Source organism: Salvia hispanica, unplaced genomic scaffold, assembly GCF_023119035.1.
Source record: "Salvia hispanica cultivar TCC Black 2014 unplaced genomic scaffold, UniMelb_Shisp_WGS_1.0 HiC_scaffold_169, whole genome shotgun sequence".
In the NCBI taxonomy this organism is placed as follows: domain Eukaryota; kingdom Viridiplantae; phylum Streptophyta; class Magnoliopsida; order Lamiales; family Lamiaceae; genus Salvia; species Salvia hispanica.
Window position 1 is genome coordinate 123,542 of NW_025951881.1, and position 19,036 is coordinate 142,577.

The window sequence follows — 19,036 nt, forward strand, 5'->3', positions numbered from 1 at the left end:
GTTTTTCATATTTTTGAAGAAACCAAGGAATCATATATATTCTACTCACCCTAAATATTGATATCCGTATATACAGAGTCCACTCTCCGATAACCCACGTGCACTATCATAATACATCCAAAATCAATCATTTTTCTATTTACTTAATTAGCTCCAACTATTTCATCTCCATTTTCGATGTAATTCCATATGCAAAAATATTGTTTATATTTCAAAAAATTATTTATTTTTAATCAATTATAGTACTTTTAAGGCATCCACAATGGGGCTGAGGATGGACGCCCTAAGCCCCCGCCCTATGCGCTGCACATCAGCATTTTATCCTCCGCCCCTTCCACCTGCAATGGGGCGGACTATAGCTCGCCCTAAGCCCCGCTCTAAGTATTTTATTTATTATTTGAATATTTAAACACTACAATATTTATTTTTTTATGTTTGCAAACATATCAATTAGCAAGAATAAATATAAAAACACTATAAATTAAAGGCAAATCCTATTGTCAATATTTATTTTTTATTTTTTGTGCTTGCAAAAATGAAAAATTGACAGAATTCATTATTGAATTTAGAGAGAAATTGAGATGAGAAAGAGAGTGAAGTGAAAGGTGTGAAATGAAATAAAAAAAATTGGTGATATATATTAGAAGAAAATACAAAAAAAATTAAAAATAAAAATAAAAATGTGTGCATCCTCCGCCCTATAGTCTGCACCCCCTGCAATGGTGGACTAAGGGACAGAGGATAGGCCGGAGGATGCATCCTCCGTGTCATAGTCCGCGGACGATGCTTAGGGCGCGGAGGATAAAATGTGTATAGTCTGTGGTGCTGCAGTGGCGAACTAAGGGACGGAGGATGCATCGTCCGTCGCATCCTCGGCCCATTGTGGATGCTCTTAAAATTAAATTCGTTAAGCATTGAACTATCGATGTTTCAATAAGCATTTCGCTCATTGGAGTATTTTAAAATTCATAATTTTTACTATCGGTTTTGAAAGTTGTGGGACACATTAGAATTTGATTAAGATTTATTGTTGAAACTAAAAATAAAAAATATACTCCCTCCGTCCTAAGATAAGTGACTTGTATTCCTTTTTGGGGTGTCCCACTATAAGTGACCTATTTCCATTTTTAGCAAAAAGTCATCTCTCTTACTTTATTCTCCACCTACTTTATTCTCTCTTCTCTTCTCTATTTTTCCCTCTCTCATACTTTACTCTCTCCACTTTAACTTATTTAAATACCATTCCTTAAATCTCGTGCCCAAAAGAAGTAGGTCACTTATCTTGGGACGGAGGGAGTAATTAGTTGATATAGTTTTCCTTTATTAGTTAGTATTAAGCATTTTATTTGTCTGTATTTGTGCCTATATATAAGGCCTTCTTTGTATTTTGCAATCAACACTTAGCAAAAATATAGCCCATTAAGACCATCTACAACCATTTACACCAAACACCAAAAAGTAGTTTTACTCTAACCATTTACACTAAATTCAAAATTTACACCATTTTTGGATTTTTGTCTCACAAAATTTTTGCAGTAACACCATATTTGGTGTTGTTTCACAAAAAACACTAAAAATGGGTTTGAATTTGGTGTATGGTTGGTGAAGATTTCTACACCAAAACTCATTTATAGAGTACAGTTGGAGATGGTCTAATAAAACTTCTCCTTTTTCTCTCCATCTCCACAGTCGACGGTTTCACTCATCTTTTGTAGTTTTCTCTTTTGGAGGTTTCTCAATCCAAATCAATTCTACATTTTCAACATTTATGATTCTTTTTTGATAATTTATCCAAAATGAAATGAATAACAACTTTTTTTTCCGAAGATAAAATGAAATAATCTCTTATTTTAGGTGGTCTCATGTACGTTTCAGACTAGGTGTTGCAGGAGATGAGAGAGTGAGTAGTAGTTTCCTCAGATGGGATGTCTTAGAAGCATTGCACGACAATGTAGCTGCGCTGCAGAGTTCAATTTGGTTCTTGTGCAGTCCTTTTGTAATGGATGAATGTGAACACGCAAGTTCTAGTTCGTTTGCTTTGATGTTGTCTTTGCTCGTCTTTGTTTTGTATTTGAGGGTTTTACTGAAGGGTGGATGTATAGCTGTAGATGAAGAGTCTGTCATGACTATTCGAAAATTACTGGTGTGCTTCATAGTTTAATTTGTTACTTCCCTAAATACTGTAAGCTAACTGTTTTACGTTGTGTGCTTTGTTAAAAAGTTGCTATCTCTGATTAGTATGTCTGTTTTTTTAGTGAACTAGTAAAAAAAGGCAACCATTCTTTGTGGTCCAAGCTCCTGCTTTATTAGGCATTTTTTAGCTTATCTATCCTTTGAGCTTAAACATGTTGTCCATTTGAACTTTTGAGAGAAAACACGGCACAACAAATACAAGTACATGATTGCTTCTCCAAGTCTTCAAGTACACACTCGTGCATACATATCTTTAAATTGGATGAAAATTTTATTTTATTAGGTTGCATTTTTAGTAACATGGGAGCTCATTTTATGCAGAAGGCGAAGAGAAAGGATCCTGCAGTCATATTCAGAAACCTACGATAGCCGTGTCCTACAAATGCACATCCCTGGCTCACCGCGAAGCCCCCGTACACAGAGGCTCCCGTAACGTACGACCACAATATTTCACCGGATGCAGCATCTACAGCGTAAACCGGCCCCGTCCCATAAGTGGAGCCGGCAAACATCACACCGTTGGCGATAGTGACAGGACCACTAGCAGGGGCCTTATCCGGAAGTGCGGTTGACCACAACACCTTCCCCCTCCCGGCCTCCATCGCAACCCACCCGCCCCCTGTCGTCACATTATTTGATGGCGCAAGCGTGAAATTCTGCTGATTGCTGTTGGCGATATTGGTGTAAACCCTCCTCGTGTCCGTAGCCGCTCCCCATGTCCCTCCTCCGGCAATTCCTCCCGGTCCAGCTTCCTGTATCAGTATAAAATATAGAAACTAAACTGTCGGGTTGCAAACTTATACCACATCAGAAAGCAAAATTTAAATTTTTGAAATTAAACTGTTGGGTGGAAACTCATCCCACACTAGGGAACAAAAACATAAAATTTTGAAATTAAACTGTTGGAGTGCAAACTCATCCCACATCAGAAAATAAGTGATTTCTTACAGTAGACCAGAGTATGTTTCCGTTTCCCCGGTCGAGTGCCCACGCATATCCGCTTTTCTGGACCGCAACGACCACGTCCTTCCTAGTGCCGTTGGTGTTTACGGTGAGCATCATTGGCGCTTCCCCAAAATCTGCGTCCGGGTTGGGGCCCTGGGGGCAGTTCGGGATGGAAGGATCGTTGCATGCGAAGAACCACACGTCGTATCCTCCGAGCTGTCTGAACCACCTGATCCGGCCCGAGTCTAAGTCGAGGGCTAGGATCGAGTCATAGTGGATGTCGGGGGCGATGCATTGCTCTGGTTGGGCCGGAACCGTCTGATTATCTTGCTTTACTTGGCAGTCCTCGACACTCTGAGGGACAGAGTAGAGATTCCCGGTGGCGATGTAGACATGGTTTCGTCGTTCATCGATGGAGGGGCTGCTGCCCCATATTGCAGCTCCAGCGTAGTCTCCTTGTCTTCCGTTGTTGTCCGGAAGCATATAAGTCTGCCATAGAATTGTTCCGGTCTTTATGTCTAGCTTCGCGAAGCTTCCTCGAAACGTGCAGCAGTTTTCGATGCTGGAGCCTTCTTCCAGTGAGGAAACGCCCACGTAGAAAGCTCTGAGACGTTGGGGATGATATGAGTTTTAATGCAAATTTGATAAAAATAAGAAAAAGATAGAAAGAAAAAGAAAAAGTAGTTGGAATATTAATATTGGAATATGGGGTCCACCTTGCAAAAAATAGAAATAAACTAATTTTGTGGGACGGATTAAAAGTTAGAGCACATTTACAAAATAATATATATGTTCAATGCATCAGATTGATATGCACGTGGATTCACAAGAATTCGATCAAACGCTAGAAACAAAAATTGTGTTTAATTGGTCAACACGCAATATAGAGTCTAGATATGTCCTAGTCTGCAATTTCTTCTGGTTAATCATTAGATGATGACATGAATTCCGAACAGATGTACCTATTGTGGTAAGTTCCGGACATGGTTATAACAGAAGCAGGGTGTTTGTCGAGCTGTTGTTTCCATATGAGTTCTCCTGTAGCCCTGCAAACCGCAACAACATAAGCCGGGCCGTAAATGGCAAAGATGAGTTTGTCGTCAGCTACAGTAGGTGTGGCTCGAGCTAGCAAGGCGGTGGAGGAGTTAAGGGCGGTGAGCTTCTGCAGATTTTTCTTCCAAACAAGGGAGCCGTCAAGTTGTCTCACAGCGAAAATATGACCGTCCCAGCTGGGGAAATATACGACGCCTTCACAGATCGCGGGCGTGGCTGTTATGTCGTGTCCCGCGTTAAACTTCCACTTGAGACGGAGGTGGGCCGCGGTCGAAGGGCTGATCTTCTTCTCCCCCTCCGCGTATCTGTTGTTGAAGATATCGCCGCCGTGGTTTGCCCAGTTTCCTGCAGGGAGAGAATTCTGCAACTGCATTCATGCAAATTACATGAAATACTACTATTTAACTAGATTTTTTTTGTATGTTTCATTGATTTGTAGTAAGAGATAAGACTTACTGATATATCACACTGTAGCAAACAGATTACTGAAATGAGGAGAATTCCATGATTAATGTGTGCCATGTGGAGTTGAGAGTTCTTAATGAGTACTATCATATTCATAATTCAGCTACAATTTATACAAAATAATCAATCTTCAACGGTTGACTTTTCATAACTAAATTGTTGCGCAGGAATTAAGCTGACAATAATATTAGATCAGATTGGAATTAATTAAGTATGTCTACCAAATGAAGAATCATTAGGAAACATGTGGATGTGTGTGTAAGTTGATCAAGCGGTAGAGAGGCTAATGTCTAAGGCTAATGTCTAAGACTAAAGGTTTCATGCTTGACTCCTATATGAGGGGCCTATAAATTTAAATTTATTTACTCATAATAAAATAGAAAACATGTGGCTGCTAATTCCATCCACGGCCGAATCATAATAAAATAGAAAACATGTGGCTGCTAATTCCATCCACGGCCGAAACTATGAGATTTGAGAAACTAATGTTTAATAAATGTTTATTAAGATAAGTAGAGAAATAAAACTTATAATTACTCATGTTAAAAGAGGAATTAAATGGGTTGTTTAATTTGGGACTATCCTATTCCTAACAATAATACGAATCAATTAACTTGTGATTGATGTTATATTTAACCTAAAAGGTCTTACTAGCCGGTTAGGCTAGTCCGAAATTCGATCTACTAGCCTAATTGACATCCGCACTTATATCATTAAAAGACTATAGAGTAAAAGTGAGAGGGATTTAAGATGGAATTATCAAACCTTAATTTGAAATTCTCTCTTAGCGTTTCATAAAACGTGTAGGACTTTTCTCTGCGATGATAAGCACATATTTCTTCATTTGTTTATTAAAAAATAACTCAACTGCGCCTTAAAAGTTAATTGAATAGTAACATACAATTGACAATTGCTTTAGCTAAGATTGCACGCATTCCTCTATTAACTAAGCAAAAGAGATTAACCTGGGTAGTTATAACTTATATTAGGGTAGTAGGTATATGTATTATGTATATATTTCCTTGCTATTAAAGTCAGAGATCTAATCCTGTCAGCTTATACTATTTTAATTCGGCAGTTTGATTATTATTCTAGAACACTTAACTGGGCCGGATTTTTTCAAGCCCAAGTAATTGGGCCGGACATATGCAAGCCTTATAAGTCTAGATTACTCCAAACATTCACAGATTAAATTAAGTTAGTACTCTAATCATGGAAATTGAACTTATTTGTTTATGTAAACCATGGCCCCACTGGCCAAGTTTTAATATCGGCCATCGGTCATATAATAAAATGAAAGAATACATTTGGAATCTTGTACTAATATTTTTAAAAAATTGTATTCATTGCTTTAAAAAAAAATGAACGTTTGATTCATAAGTTGTACTCCTCCATTTGTAGTTTATACGAAGTGGAAAGTTGTGTTTTATGTATAAAAACGACATGATATATTAAAGTTGAGTAGCTTTTTAATTATGCGAAAAAGCTTCTTTTTATACTAATAATAATAACTTATAATGAAAAAACCCAAATACAGATCATTTATGAATTCATCAACTCATAAAGAATTGATAATATCAATACAAAGATTTATGAATGCTTCAAGAATTTGAATGTAGCTCATCATTCAATACAAGACTTGGCCAAAGCTTAAAAAAGTAATAAGCAGAGAAGACTTCCAAACAAGGTTGCAGGCCTTAGTGGAAACTGAAAAGCATAAAGACTAAAGTCGTTAGTTCCATTGTTTTTCATATTTTTGAAGAAACAAAAGAATCATAAATATTCTACTTACCCTAAACATCGATATTCGTATATATAGAGTCCACTCTCCAATAGCCCATGTGAACTATCATAATACATCCAAAATGCAATCATTTTTCTATTTATTAATTTAGCTTCATCTCCATTTTCGATGTAATTCCATATGCAACAATATTGTTTAGTATATATTTCAAAAATATAATCATTTTAAATCAATTATAAGTACTGTTAAAATATTTCAATAAGCACTGAACTATATAGATGTTTCAATAAGCATTTCGCTCATGGGAAAATTGAGATTTATTTTTTTAACTTCATAATTTTTACTATCGGTTTTGAAATTTGTGGGACACATTAGAATTTGACTAAGATTTATGAGTTACGGGAGATAAAAGCTTAAATGCTTAATCACATTAATGCATCTCTTAAATTCTAAACCCATTCAAATATTTCATATAAGTCAAATTTAGCGGCCATTTCTTGATTGCATGAAATAAAAAAATAGTAAAAAAAAAAGATTTATATATATGAAGGATTAGCTGACTTTTCTTGATCTCCCAACTCATCACTGTCGTTTTATCAATAAAAACACTTCACTTTTGTCTGGATATAATAATCCGAGGTTTAATATATTAGCAACATGCTAATCACTCCATGTATGACTAGTAAACATTAATTAAGTGAGCTCATTCCTACAAAAGGCCAGAGCTAGAAGCTCAACAATCTAACACTAACAAAATGTCTATTCTTCTCTGTTTCTTGTTTTTGGCATTTGGGAATCTCTCAAATGCCTCAAGAAATGGTGGTCTCGCAATGTATGAGATCAAGAAAGGCGATTTCTCTCTCAAGGTCACCAACTACGGTGCAAGAATCGCCTCTCTTGTTCTTCCCGACAAACATGGTCAGTTTTTTTTTTTTTTCTTGGGTTATTTGCCTCAAAGATTCAAACTTTTTTCTTGTTTTCATAGGAAAGTTGGGTGACATTGTTCTGGGCTATGATACTGCTGAAGAATTTAAGGTATGATGAATCTACCTCTCTCATGTTTTTAGATATTATTTACTTTCTGAGCTTTCTAGGCGCATGGTTTCTGTGAAATCTTGAATCTTGATTTATCATCATTATTAGTCTATTATTTGTTATTTGTTTTTTTGTGTGGTCATATTTGATCTTGAAAGCCTTAAGTCATCAAAGTCTTCGGCTTTCTGTCTTACTACTTGATAGTAGGAAAAGGACATTTGAACCAATGATTTGAGAAGTAAATGGATGGATAAGATCTACAAATTAACTAATCCTTTGTTAATTTATGTCTAATTTTGGGTAAAAATGACTTATTTATCTCCATTTGATGTGATTGATGATGTGTAGCAAAACCAACTGATATGGCTAAGATACTTGGCATCTAGAGACTGAAACCTTACAAATCTTGTTTTTTGTCTATGTTTTACTTTTATATATGTTGTGTTTCTGAACAATTGGCTGCAGAATGATACCGGTCACTTTGGAGCCGTTGTGGGAAGAGTAGCTAACCGCATTGCTGGTGCTAAATTTACTCTAAATGGGACCGTATACAAGCTTGAAGCGAATGAGGGGAAGAACATGCTCCATGGTGATCTGCATTTCATCTTCTCCTCATGATTTATTCAAGAAAAAAGGACTTAAATATGAGCATTGACTTAAATGTCACCTTTGATCAATGTGTTGTCCCTAACCTTTATGTCATTGTCTGTATTTAGGTGGGTCGAAAGGGTTCAGCCAAGTCGTGTGGAAGGTGAAGAAGCACGTTAAGTATGGCCGATCTCCTTACATTACACTAACATATCACAGCGTTGATGGAGAAGAAGGTAATGAAATTAGCAATGATCAAGAATGTTGTCCTTATTTGCAGAAGTTTGTGGCTTGTTCTGAAAACTCAAATTTGTTTTAACAGGTTTCCCCGGTTCTGTTCTGGCCTCGGTAACCTATGCTCTAGTGGCCCCTTACACGCTGGTTGTGAAAATGAAGGCGAAAGCTCTAAACAAGGCTACCCCGATAAACCTAGCCCAGCACGCCTACTGGAACCTCGGTAACCACAACAGTGGGAGCATCCTCTCTGACTCGCTGCAGATATTTGCGTCCCACATCACACCAGTCGACCAGGGGCTCATCCCAACGGGAGAAATCACCTCAGTGAAGAAGACTCCTTACGATTTCCTCAAGCCCCGTGTGATAAAAGGCCCCATCAAGGACCTCCCCAAAGGGTCAAGGGGGTACGACATCAACTATGTGGTGGACGACTACAAGGGGCTGAAGATGAAGCCGGTGGCAGTGGTCTACAACAAGAAGTCGGGGAGAGTGATGAAGGTGTCAGCCAATGCCCCGGGCGTGCAGCTGTACACAGGCAACTTCATCGACAACGTGAAGGGGAAGGGTGGGTTCATATACCAGTCTCATGCGGCCTTGTGTTTGGAGACTCAAGGGTTCCCAGACTCTGTGAATCATCCTAATTTTCCTTCACAGATTGTGAATCCTGGGCAGATTTATGATCATCGTATGGTGTTTGTGTTTACCACAAAGAAATGATGAGGCTATGTTTGTTTGTTGTAATAAAAGTGGAGGGATGCAGCATTAGTCTCTTTCTCCATTTCCTGCATTATAACATTAATGAATGTTCTTAAGATATTTGAATATTCAATTTGCATCTAAACAATCCAGCCAAGTGAAATAAATACTCAATTTTGATGATGGTTCAAAATAGAAAATGAGTTTGGCCAAAATGCCATTCTTCTTCATGTTCAAACACAGTAACTGCACAAACATCTCTCTATGTTTTTAACTTACTCATCTAAACATCTCAACAGTTATGAGCAAGGTGAAAAAAGAGCCTCCATATCAACGAATGTCTCATCTCTACATGGTAATAAAATAAAAAGCAATCTCTCAACCAGGAGGAGATGATGATCTTGGAGAAGAATGAACAGCAACGCAACGAGAAAACTCCGATCAGGGCTTGTTAGCTAACGGAGATCGCAGAGGCGTGATTTCTTGATATGGCGAGCCGTAATACCTGTTAGGCATGGAGGGGCTCCTTGTTGGCTGCTGCCCGTTTCTCGTCTGCAATCTACCTCCGGTTCTTGCATTCATGGTCGCAGAACCACGGGCATTGTTCATCGCCTGAAAATAGGACGAGGAGCACGCCATGTCCTTGAGAGCTGGCAGCGGCTCCAGAGCTAAAACTATCTCGCTCATCGCGGGTCTAATCTTGGCATCCCGGCTGAGGCAGCGAGCAGCCAGCTGCACAGTTTTCTGAGCGCCTTTGACAGAGAAGCGCCCCTCCAGACGAGGATCAATCAGCCTGTAGAACCGCCTCCTCTCGTCGAGGTAAGGCCTCGACCATTCCACCAAGTTGTGCTCCCCGGGAGGTCTGCTCTTGTCCATGGATCTCCGCCCCGTCAACAGCTCCAGCAAGACCACTCCGAAGCTATACACATCGCTCTTTGCAGTGAGATGCCCTGAACAACGAGACGGTGTCTGAGAAGCCATTATCACACATGAACAATTCACGCAGCAAGAGGAGGATGTTACCTGTCATGACATACTCCGGTGCAGCATAGCCATATGTTCCCATCACACGGGTTGACACGTGCGTCTTGTCTCCCTCAGGCCCGTCTTTGGCAAGTCCAAAATCGGAAAGCTTTGCATTGTACTCCTAGATTAACAATAATAGAGGTAAGTTTAGAGGATCAAGAAAGCTAAGGATAGGACTCCATAATCTTGAAAGATTCAGACATCATACCACATCTAGCAGAATGTTTGAAGTTTTGAAATCTCTATATATAACAGGTTTCTCTGCTTCTTCATGAAGAAAAGCAAGGCCCTTTGCTGCATTTAGTGCTATTTTCATTCTTATAGCCCAAGGAAGAGGCAAGGATCCTATACATCAGAAGAAGTGCATCACAAACATACAATTGAAAATAATGAAAGAATTCTTAAATTAGATTCTTGAAAGTCACAGGCATAGTAACACATGCTTGCACACACTCATTAACAAAAGCAAGCAAATTCCTGAATTAGATTTCACACTTAAAACTACAATCTTAGCAGAAACTACTTGAGCATGACTACAGGTTGTGCCATCTTAACTATAAACTACAAATATTGAAACCACGTTCGTTGTGGGTGGAAAAAAGAAACATACTCTTGAATAAGTGATTTTCCAAGCTGCCCCTTGCCATGAATTCATAGACGAGGAGCCTTTGGTCATCCTCTATGCAATAGCCGATCAATGTAACCAAATTCGGATGGATGAGCTCACCAAGATAATTTATTTCAGCCTGCATTATTATAGAACCACGTGAGTGAAATGTGAATAAGAAGAATCTTTGAAATTGAAGAATAGAATAAGATAAAGAAAGGGAAGTAGTTTCGTACTAGCCACTCTTTATGGCCTTGAAGTCCATCATGATTAAGAGTTTTGACAGCCACAGTAAGCCCTGTACCGGGCTTAACGGGAGTGTTTCCATTCTCATTGACCCAACCTTTGAAAACGCAGCCAAAGCCACCCTCCCCAAGGAGACTGTCGGGCCTGAAACTCCTTGTGGCCAGCTTAAGCTCATTGTAAGTGAACTTTCGTAGCTGAGAAGATATTTTCAGTTCCTCTTCAATTTTGGGAGTTGATGGAACACTTTCAGCATTGCTTGTTGCTGAAGATGATACTACCGGAACAACTGGTTGGTCTCTACTTGTCTCATTTGTAGATTTACTTTCCGCTGGTGCACAAAAGTAACAAGAATAGATGAGTTCAAATCCAAGTAAAAAATGCAAAGATGTTAGTACTCATCAACACCCCATAGTTCACAAGCTCATTTCAAACAAGTTGATTAACATTCTTGCTCAAAAAAAATTGATTCATTTCCATTTTCCGAGAGATTCTATAGTTATAGTTTCCCATACTTGGGTTCTAACATAAATAAAAAATACCAATAAACAGCCATGAACCATGCACATAAAGGAGATGCAACCGTTACATGTAAAAGCCACGTGGAGCTCAGCAAAAGTTTAACCTAGTAGTACAACTACAAGTTTCATCATTTCCCTTTAGGCGTAGTATAACTAGTATAGCAGACACGCGTCACACGCCTTAAATTAGTTTCCCCAACAATACAACTAGTATAGTTGACTCGCGTCACGCGCATTAAATTAGCCACCACTAATTCTGATCTAGAATCAGAAACAGAAACAAATCAAAACAATCAACCACGTGTAACTCGTACTTAATCTATGTTCCCTAAGTAGTATTGTAAACCAAAGAATCAATCAGCCGTTACACCAAAAAGCCACATGGAGGTCAGCGAAAGTTTCACCTAGTAGGAATGCTGCCAAGATGTTATTTCAAAGGATCATCTACAACGTAACACAACTAGTACAGCTGACACGCGTCACACGCCTTAAATTAGTTTTCTAACACTCTCATTCCGTTATTGAAACAGTAACAAATCAAAACAAAATCATCAACCACGTGTAACTTGTATGTAATATATTTCTATGTACCCTAAGTACTGTGTGTAAAACCAAAGAACCAATTCCAACAACATACATCATAAAGCAACGAGAAACACTGCATACACGCTAAAACTTATGAGGCAACTTCATCAAGACAGTGGCATATCCACCAAAGATACAAGCAATAAATCAGCAAGCATAAACAGCCATTCTTCTAGCAAGCGCGACTTAAGCAAGCAGCTAGATCTAACACAAAACTACATATCAAATGCAGCAACAAGGATAAACACAAACTTAACATCCAACCATATAAGCAGATACACTAAAATTCATATTTGTACCTCCAATCAAGTTGTCCAAACCACAAAATAAACAACTCAACAGCATACATTCACATCAAACAACTTCTAATAAGAAAGAACAGCAGCACAAACAGAATCAATTCCCAAAAATTTCTTAAACAGAAAAGGATGATTTAGCAAACGTACCATACTGTAAGCTAGAGCCAGAGCCAGAACCACTAACAGAGCTATCAACTTTGGTCCTTGCAGACAAACAGCGCCCAAAAAATCGAAATTTAAACCAACAGCTACCTACCGAAGCATCATCGTCGCCATCACCATTAACAATTTTTCCCATCCTGGCCTTCGAGTTTCCCACATCCATATCAACCTTATTCATAGCTTTAGGAACTAGCCCCATTTTTTTTTCCTCCCTCCAAACCCTAGAATTTAAATGCCAAAACTGCAGAATGAGCCTCCAGACTACCAAAATCCCACTTTTATCACTTTGCCCTCATCCGAAAGATTCTCTTTTCCTTGAAATTTTTCCACTCTGTATTTGTGGGCTTAAAACCGGGGCGCCCTCCCTCCCTAATCCAAAGATACCAAACTAACAGTATACGACAAAGGATTAGAAAAAGAAACCGTTCAAACTTGCTTTAACAAAATTCCATTAATTAAATTACAAAGATTGCATTTCTATTGAAAAAATTTCAAGAATCAAAAGAGAGAAATCTCAAGCCCAGGTGACGAAAACTCCCCGCGGCGCCTCAAAATGCAATCTTGGGATCATTTATGCAGAGATTTGAACATGCAAAACGACGAATTGCAAATACGAAAGATCAATGCGCAAATTCGAAGCACCCCTTTTCGAAGTGCTGCATTCAATCTCTCCCAGTTCAGATACAGCCCCTCCCTTTCATCGCATTTCACACTCTCAAAGCAAGAAAATAACAGCAATGCGAAAACACTGAAAAAAACATGATTTTCTTTAACCAAATAAAAATAGGAGACGCTGGGACACGAGGTGTTCTCGAGGCCAAACAAAAGAACAAAGTTAACTATTGTGTTAGTAGGAGTGTGTGTGTTTGGAAGAGAGAGAGGGAAGGATGGAGGAGAGAGAAACGTGCGATTTTGCGTGAAAAGATGTGAGAGAATGGACGTGGATTGAGGGAGGTTGAAAGTCACCGAGCGGTGACGGAAGATGCGTGAAGCTCGAATGTGATTGGTGGAAAAGTTGAGCACGTGGGCCCGTTTCTAATCTATTGGGCTGTGATGGGTTTGAAATTTGATTAGAATGGCAAAAACTAAAGAATTTATCTTTTCCTTTTTTTCTTTTTTCTTCTGGGATTTTTCTCCTATTGGACAAGAATTTACTCCTTTCTAAATATATTTGCTTTTGTTTGTTGTAATCTTTTTGTGAGATTTTTATTAAATAATTGAGTATTTCTTTCTTTTGATTTGCTTTAGTTTATAATTTTCCCTTTATTAGCTGGATCTCTAGAATTTGGAGCGTGAATTGTGTGATTTGTGAGTCTGCAAATGCTTACGCACAAAAAAGGAAAAGAGAATTAATGTTTGAATTCAATGTATTGAATCTGGAAATTTGGTATAAATGATGAGGACCTTTGTAGTTTTAAGCTTTAAATGCAGCATTTGGTGATTTACAATTTTACATTGATTCAATACATATAAACTTAGGAGTGATATCAATCATGTAGTGCATAGTTTCAAATTTGGATAAGAAGTAGGGTGAGAAAAAAAAAACGAAGACTGAATATCGAACCGATCCAAACCGATATTTTGAAATTTGGTTGGGTTTTTCGGTTCAATTCAGTTTTGAAAATACAAAAATTTCAGTTTTTTGGTACGGTTCGGTTCGGTTCGGTTCGGGCGAAAAAAAAAACCAAATAACCGAATTATATTTTAAATATAATATTATATATATATTCTATTAATCTAATATATTACATTAATTTAATATATTATATAATATAATATATATATATATTCTTTTAATATATTCTATATAATATGTATTATATATATTCTATTAATTTTATATTTTATAGATATATATTCTATTATATAAAATAAAATATTATATACTATGTTTTTTTCGGTTTTTCGGTTTAGTTCGGTTATTCAATTTTTCGGGTTCGGTTCGGTTTGAGTTTTGAACTAAATTCGGTTTTTCGGTCAAACCGAACTGAAACCCGAATGCTCACCCATAATCAGAAGTTTACTTGGTTTTTTTTCTTGCATTATTTAATTTTGTATGTATGTATATCAACTTACGTCGGGGCTACAAACACAAGTGAATAATGTTGCACACAGTAATGCATAATATTAAACAAAAAAGAAAACGACATATATATACATTCGAAAGTTGCATCTTCTTACTTGAAGGATTTCACAATGAAATTAGAGTAGATCAATATTTTTTCAATAGATTGATAAAAGAATGGATCGAGAAAGAAAACAAATGATCGATGCAAAAATGACGTGTTTTGTCACATGCATGTGTTTCGTCTGCAAGTGCTATAACTTATCTCTTCATGCTTGAAGTGATTTCATCGTGAAGTTATAGTATGTCGATATAGTTTTGAAGTTGATTGATCGAAGAAGTTGAGAAAGAAAGCAAGGGATCAATACATAAGATTGATTTTGCCGGTTTATATAGTACGAATGGAGAAGGGATATGAGAAAATGAAATATGTTAATGAGAGTATTATTTAATTACTACTCCTACTACATATTTCTATTTTCGTAATATGCATATTTTTGTTTGCAAATGTATAGGTTTTCCTTTTGTACTGCATGTTTTTGTTTATAGTATTCATGTTTCTATTCTGTAATATGTGTTGGTTTCCATATTTTTTGTATGTAGTATGTTTTTATTTACAAAATGCTTATTCTTATTTTCCCGCATAGGCTCCATTATTGACAAAAATATATTCATGTATCATTTTTAGATTTTTTGTCACATGCATCTGTAATGTGTTTAAAGATTGAAGATTTTAGTAGAGGTTACTAATTCAGTAATGGGTCCATATATGATATATATGCAGAGATTTTGAACTTATCAAATTTCTAAAATGGGCTTTTTATATTTGAAGTAACATATTGGGCTTTAAACGAACCTTAAATGGGGTAGTCCACATTTATTGGGCAACAATAATTCGACATTTAAATTTTCGTACACTGCTTTTTTCTTATTTCAGGTTGGAAGGCATTTAAATGCAATCCAGTCTATCAAACTTTGTTTCTTACTTTCATTTTGTAAATTTGTATGATAGTTGAATTTTGTCATTATTAATTATGGTAGATTTCATCTAATTAAGTATATAATTACTTTTATTCTTTGTTTTTTTATTAGTTACATAATACCGACTTACCGAGTACTACTTAGTTGTTTTAGGATTGATATTTAACTTTAATTTATTGGAATAAAAGTAAAGTATGATCACTCAGCAATAAATATCCGAAAACAATGTATTAGTAGCTCAAACGAAATTTAGTCTTTCTCCAAAATTCTATAATAATATTTTTTCATGAGGTGCCACAATTATTACTATTATATACTACAACATTCGGAAAACCTATTTTGCAGTTCACTAAAAATCTAAAGCCAAAAAATCCAAATAGCATCACAACACACACAAGCAATAGCAGACCAGAAACATCTAGCTAGTTCCATGAGATTAATTATTTGGTTTCGATAGATGCTTTTCTTGTCACACACAAACACAATCAACATCTCAAATGATTTATAGTGGAAAATATAAGAGATATTCATCACCAATGTTATTTATATAATAAAAAAATGAAAATGGTACAGTACAAACGTGGGGATTCACATGAGTGTTGAATTTGTTGAGAGATGCAATCTCAATGGAAATCATAAAACGACACATCTTTGATCATAATTGGACACTACCATTTCCCAAGCAACTCTCCTCTTTCTGTTTTCTTCCCTTTCCCATCTCTTTGGCTTCTTCCCTCTTGGAATTTGTGCTTCATTTCGATTCCCTTTCTTTTCTTTCCCTTCTACAAACATTAATTAATAACAATTTCATTTCTTTTTTTTTTAGTTTATCCTTAATTAATATTCTTGATCATCACCATCGAATATCTGCATCTTCTAGGAACCTTCTCAGAGAAACCCTTTTTTAATTCCTTTTTTTACAATGAAAATTGGCATCACACAATTGTTTATACTGTTAAAGAAAGTGATGACTCCATGGAATTGGACATTTAGAAAGTTGAAATGCTGGGAATCTTGTTTTTTTATGCATAAACCATGGCCCATTGCCAGACTACTAGTCCCACTCTGCCTCATTTTCATATTTGCATGTAACATGGATCTCTCTTGTTTTATATATCTAATGTCACATTATTTATCTATTAATCAAAATTACGACTTGAAAGAAAGATGGAAATGAACTATTCATTCAAGAATTAGTAAAAAAAAACAGTGTGGGGTGGGAATAATATATCTATGGCAAGTTTAATTAATAATTTCAAGAAAAGGGAAAACAAAAAAAAAATGTAATCTTGAAGAAAACACATTATAGGCAAATTGAACAAGAAGAAGAAGAAGACACCATTTCTCTTTCCTTTTTTATTCATAATTAATGGAAATTCTGTTGTTCCGACCATGGCCAGAATTCCTGCGTTTCTTCGATGCCGGCAAACATAGTGCCGAAGCACTCGTTGGCCGCCGGCATACTATGTTGCTGCTCCGGCCTCCCCGAGCCGTGCAGGAGCTGCGTCAGCGTCTGCGGCGGTGGAAACATGGAGCCGTGCTTGTTTCTTTGATTGTACATTGCGCTTTCCGTGGCCGTCGACGTCTTAATGTTGACCTCGCAGCTCGTGTCGCTCCCGTTGCTCCACGACCCCTCGTTGTCCTTGTTCAGATTGATCGCCCCCGCGCCCGACTCCCCGCCTTTTAGCCCCAATAACTGTTCAAATCATAAATTTTGATCAAATCCTGGTCCGTCTCAATTTTTTTTTTTAATTTTTTTTTCAATCTCTATAACGGTTTAAATCATACTAGTAAAATTTGATCAAATTCTGGTCAGGGTCAGTCTCATAACTTTTTTTTGTAAAATTTTTAAATTTCATGATTTAAATAGGTATCGGATAAACAAAAACCCTATTATATATGATCCTTTAATTTACCTGGGTTTGGAGCTTTTTGTTTTGCGATTTGAGGACGTCGTTGTCGGCTTTGAGGGCTTCAAATTGTCTCTTGAGGACGTCGTAGTCCTTCTCCAACTGCTTTGTCTTCCACCGGGCCCGGCGGTTTTGGAACCAGATGGCGATCTGACGTGGCTGGAGGCCGAGGGCCCGAGCCAGCTGCATTTTGCGTTCGGGCTCGAGCTTGTTCCCGAGCTCGAAGCTCTTCTCCAGGGCCTTCACTTGCTCCAAGTTCAGCCTCCGCTTCTTCTCCCCCAGCAGCTGGGAGCCGTCGTCCGAGCCCTCGTCGTCCGCGTGGAACTCCTCGGCCCGATCCATGCCCGAGAACGACATGGATCTCCTCATCAGGAAATCCGGAACGCCTGCAATCAATTCACTAATTATTAGATACGAATCGAAAACCCTAATTTTGGAAAGAGGGGGGAAAAAAATGGTGATCGGATTTTTTTTATTTTTTTTTTACCGTGGAAATCTTGTGGGACGTCGTCGTGGCTTCGGAACATGGAATCTGCAGGCACATAGGCCATGGGTTGTGGTGGAGGAAGGGAGGAATGATGAAAAAAAACACACACACACAAACACACGCAGTGGGTGTGTGTTTGAGTGTGGAATTGTGGAGGTGGTGGTGGTGGTGGATATTAGGGGGAGATTTTGGAGTGAGAGAAGAACATGGGTGGCAAGACTGGAAGCCAGCGATTATCTCTGTTGAGACAGTGAGAGAGAGAAACAAAGAGAGAGAACATCAAGTGTTATTTATTGCTCACTACATCTTTTTTTTATCATAGTAAAAAATTAGGGATTCTGACATCTAACTTATGATCATATGATTAATGCAATAATAGGGTGGGATTAAAATATGGGAGGTGAAAAAAGTGTTATGGATAAACAGTAGGTTTGGAAGAGCATAATTGTGTTTAGATTTTGATATAATGAAAGTGAATCACATGCATAGCATTTGGCATTTGCATTAGTTACATACAATTTGAGATTATTCAATTTATTACACCGATTTAAATTGTTCATATCCAGCTGATATTGTTAGGTAATTATATTAATGGATTCTTATTTTATCATTAAATTTGAAATATGGAATGTGACTATGGAGGACTGTTAATTTGGACATTTCCTTTGCATATATATGTAGTGCCTATATATATGTCTTTTTTTTCTCAAAAAAGATTATACTAATATACGAAATTTTGATTTTTTTTTAATGGAGAGTATGAAATTCGTGATTACTCCACTTTGTTGGAATGGAAACGGACAGAAAGAAGTTGTATAGTCATCGAATAAGGAATTACAAAATAAAATAAAAATCACTTATATCAATTTTGAAGCACCTTTCAACATCATCGTGGACTCAAAATAGTTTTTGTTATTTTTATCGGAATTATTGCAGCTTGAGCATTTTTTATTAGCATGGAACGTGAAATGATTGGAGAAATACAAAGGAATGTCCACAAATGATACCTATAAAGCTCACTATTACTTAATTTTAATACTATGTTGATATCGTGGTTTGTTTTTATAACAATTATGTGTTATATCGATAACATGCACTAAGAGATACGAGCTAAGTCAAATAAATTGCAAAATAATCATCTCTGTATATATGTAAAATTACAATTTATCACCCAAAAAAAAAGTTACACGACAA

The 19,036-nt window shown here is 37.1% G+C and overlaps 4 protein-coding genes across 5 annotated transcripts; 1 reads left to right on the forward strand and 3 right to left on the reverse strand.

Moving 5' to 3' along the window:
* Nucleotides 1-2,451: 2,451 nt before the first annotated feature.
* Nucleotides 2,452-4,755, reverse strand: LOC125198631 (polyvinylalcohol dehydrogenase-like). Of its 2 annotated transcripts, none has more exons than XM_048096954.1 (4): nucleotides 4,648-4,755; nucleotides 4,101-4,552; nucleotides 3,142-3,742; nucleotides 2,452-2,945 (listed from the first exon to the last, which is right to left on the reverse strand). In XM_048096954.1, exons 1-4 carry the CDS (start codon nucleotides 4,750-4,752, stop codon nucleotides 2,502-2,504), a joined length of 1,602 nt encoding a protein of 533 aa, XP_047952911.1. In that variant the 5' UTR covers nucleotides 4,753-4,755; the 3' UTR covers nucleotides 2,452-2,501. The 2 variants fall into 2 exon arrangements, with proteins under 2 accessions (XP_047952911.1, XP_047952912.1); XM_048096955.1 differs by having other exon boundaries at nucleotides 4,101-4,558; nucleotides 4,648-4,720.
* A 2,303-nt stretch (nucleotides 4,756-7,058) lies between these two features.
* Nucleotides 7,059-9,089, forward strand: LOC125198602 (galactose mutarotase-like). The gene is made up of 5 exons (XM_048096923.1): nucleotides 7,059-7,318; nucleotides 7,386-7,435; nucleotides 7,901-8,024; nucleotides 8,152-8,259; nucleotides 8,346-9,089. The coding sequence occupies exons 1-5, from the start codon at nucleotides 7,156-7,158 to the stop codon at nucleotides 8,975-8,977; spliced, it is 1,077 nt and encodes a 358-aa protein (XP_047952880.1). The 5' UTR covers nucleotides 7,059-7,155; the 3' UTR covers nucleotides 8,978-9,089.
* A 25-nt stretch (nucleotides 9,090-9,114) lies between these two features.
* On the reverse strand, nucleotides 9,115-13,286 carry LOC125198601 (serine/threonine-protein kinase PBL34-like). Its single transcript, XM_048096922.1, has 6 exons — nucleotides 12,385-13,286; nucleotides 10,826-11,163; nucleotides 10,593-10,728; nucleotides 10,191-10,327; nucleotides 9,980-10,103; nucleotides 9,115-9,906 (listed from the first exon to the last, which is right to left on the reverse strand). The coding sequence occupies exons 1-6, from the start codon at nucleotides 12,596-12,598 to the stop codon at nucleotides 9,398-9,400; spliced, it is 1,458 nt and encodes a 485-aa protein (XP_047952879.1). The 5' UTR covers nucleotides 12,599-13,286; the 3' UTR covers nucleotides 9,115-9,397.
* A 3,352-nt stretch (nucleotides 13,287-16,638) lies between these two features.
* Nucleotides 16,639-18,107, reverse strand: LOC125198600 (homeobox-leucine zipper protein ATHB-13-like). The gene is made up of 3 exons (XM_048096921.1): nucleotides 17,843-18,107; nucleotides 17,362-17,741; nucleotides 16,639-17,141 (listed from the first exon to the last, which is right to left on the reverse strand). Exons 1-3 carry the CDS (start codon nucleotides 17,904-17,906, stop codon nucleotides 16,812-16,814), a joined length of 774 nt encoding a protein of 257 aa, XP_047952878.1. The 5' UTR covers nucleotides 17,907-18,107; the 3' UTR covers nucleotides 16,639-16,811.
* Nucleotides 18,108-19,036: the final 929 nt, after the last annotated feature.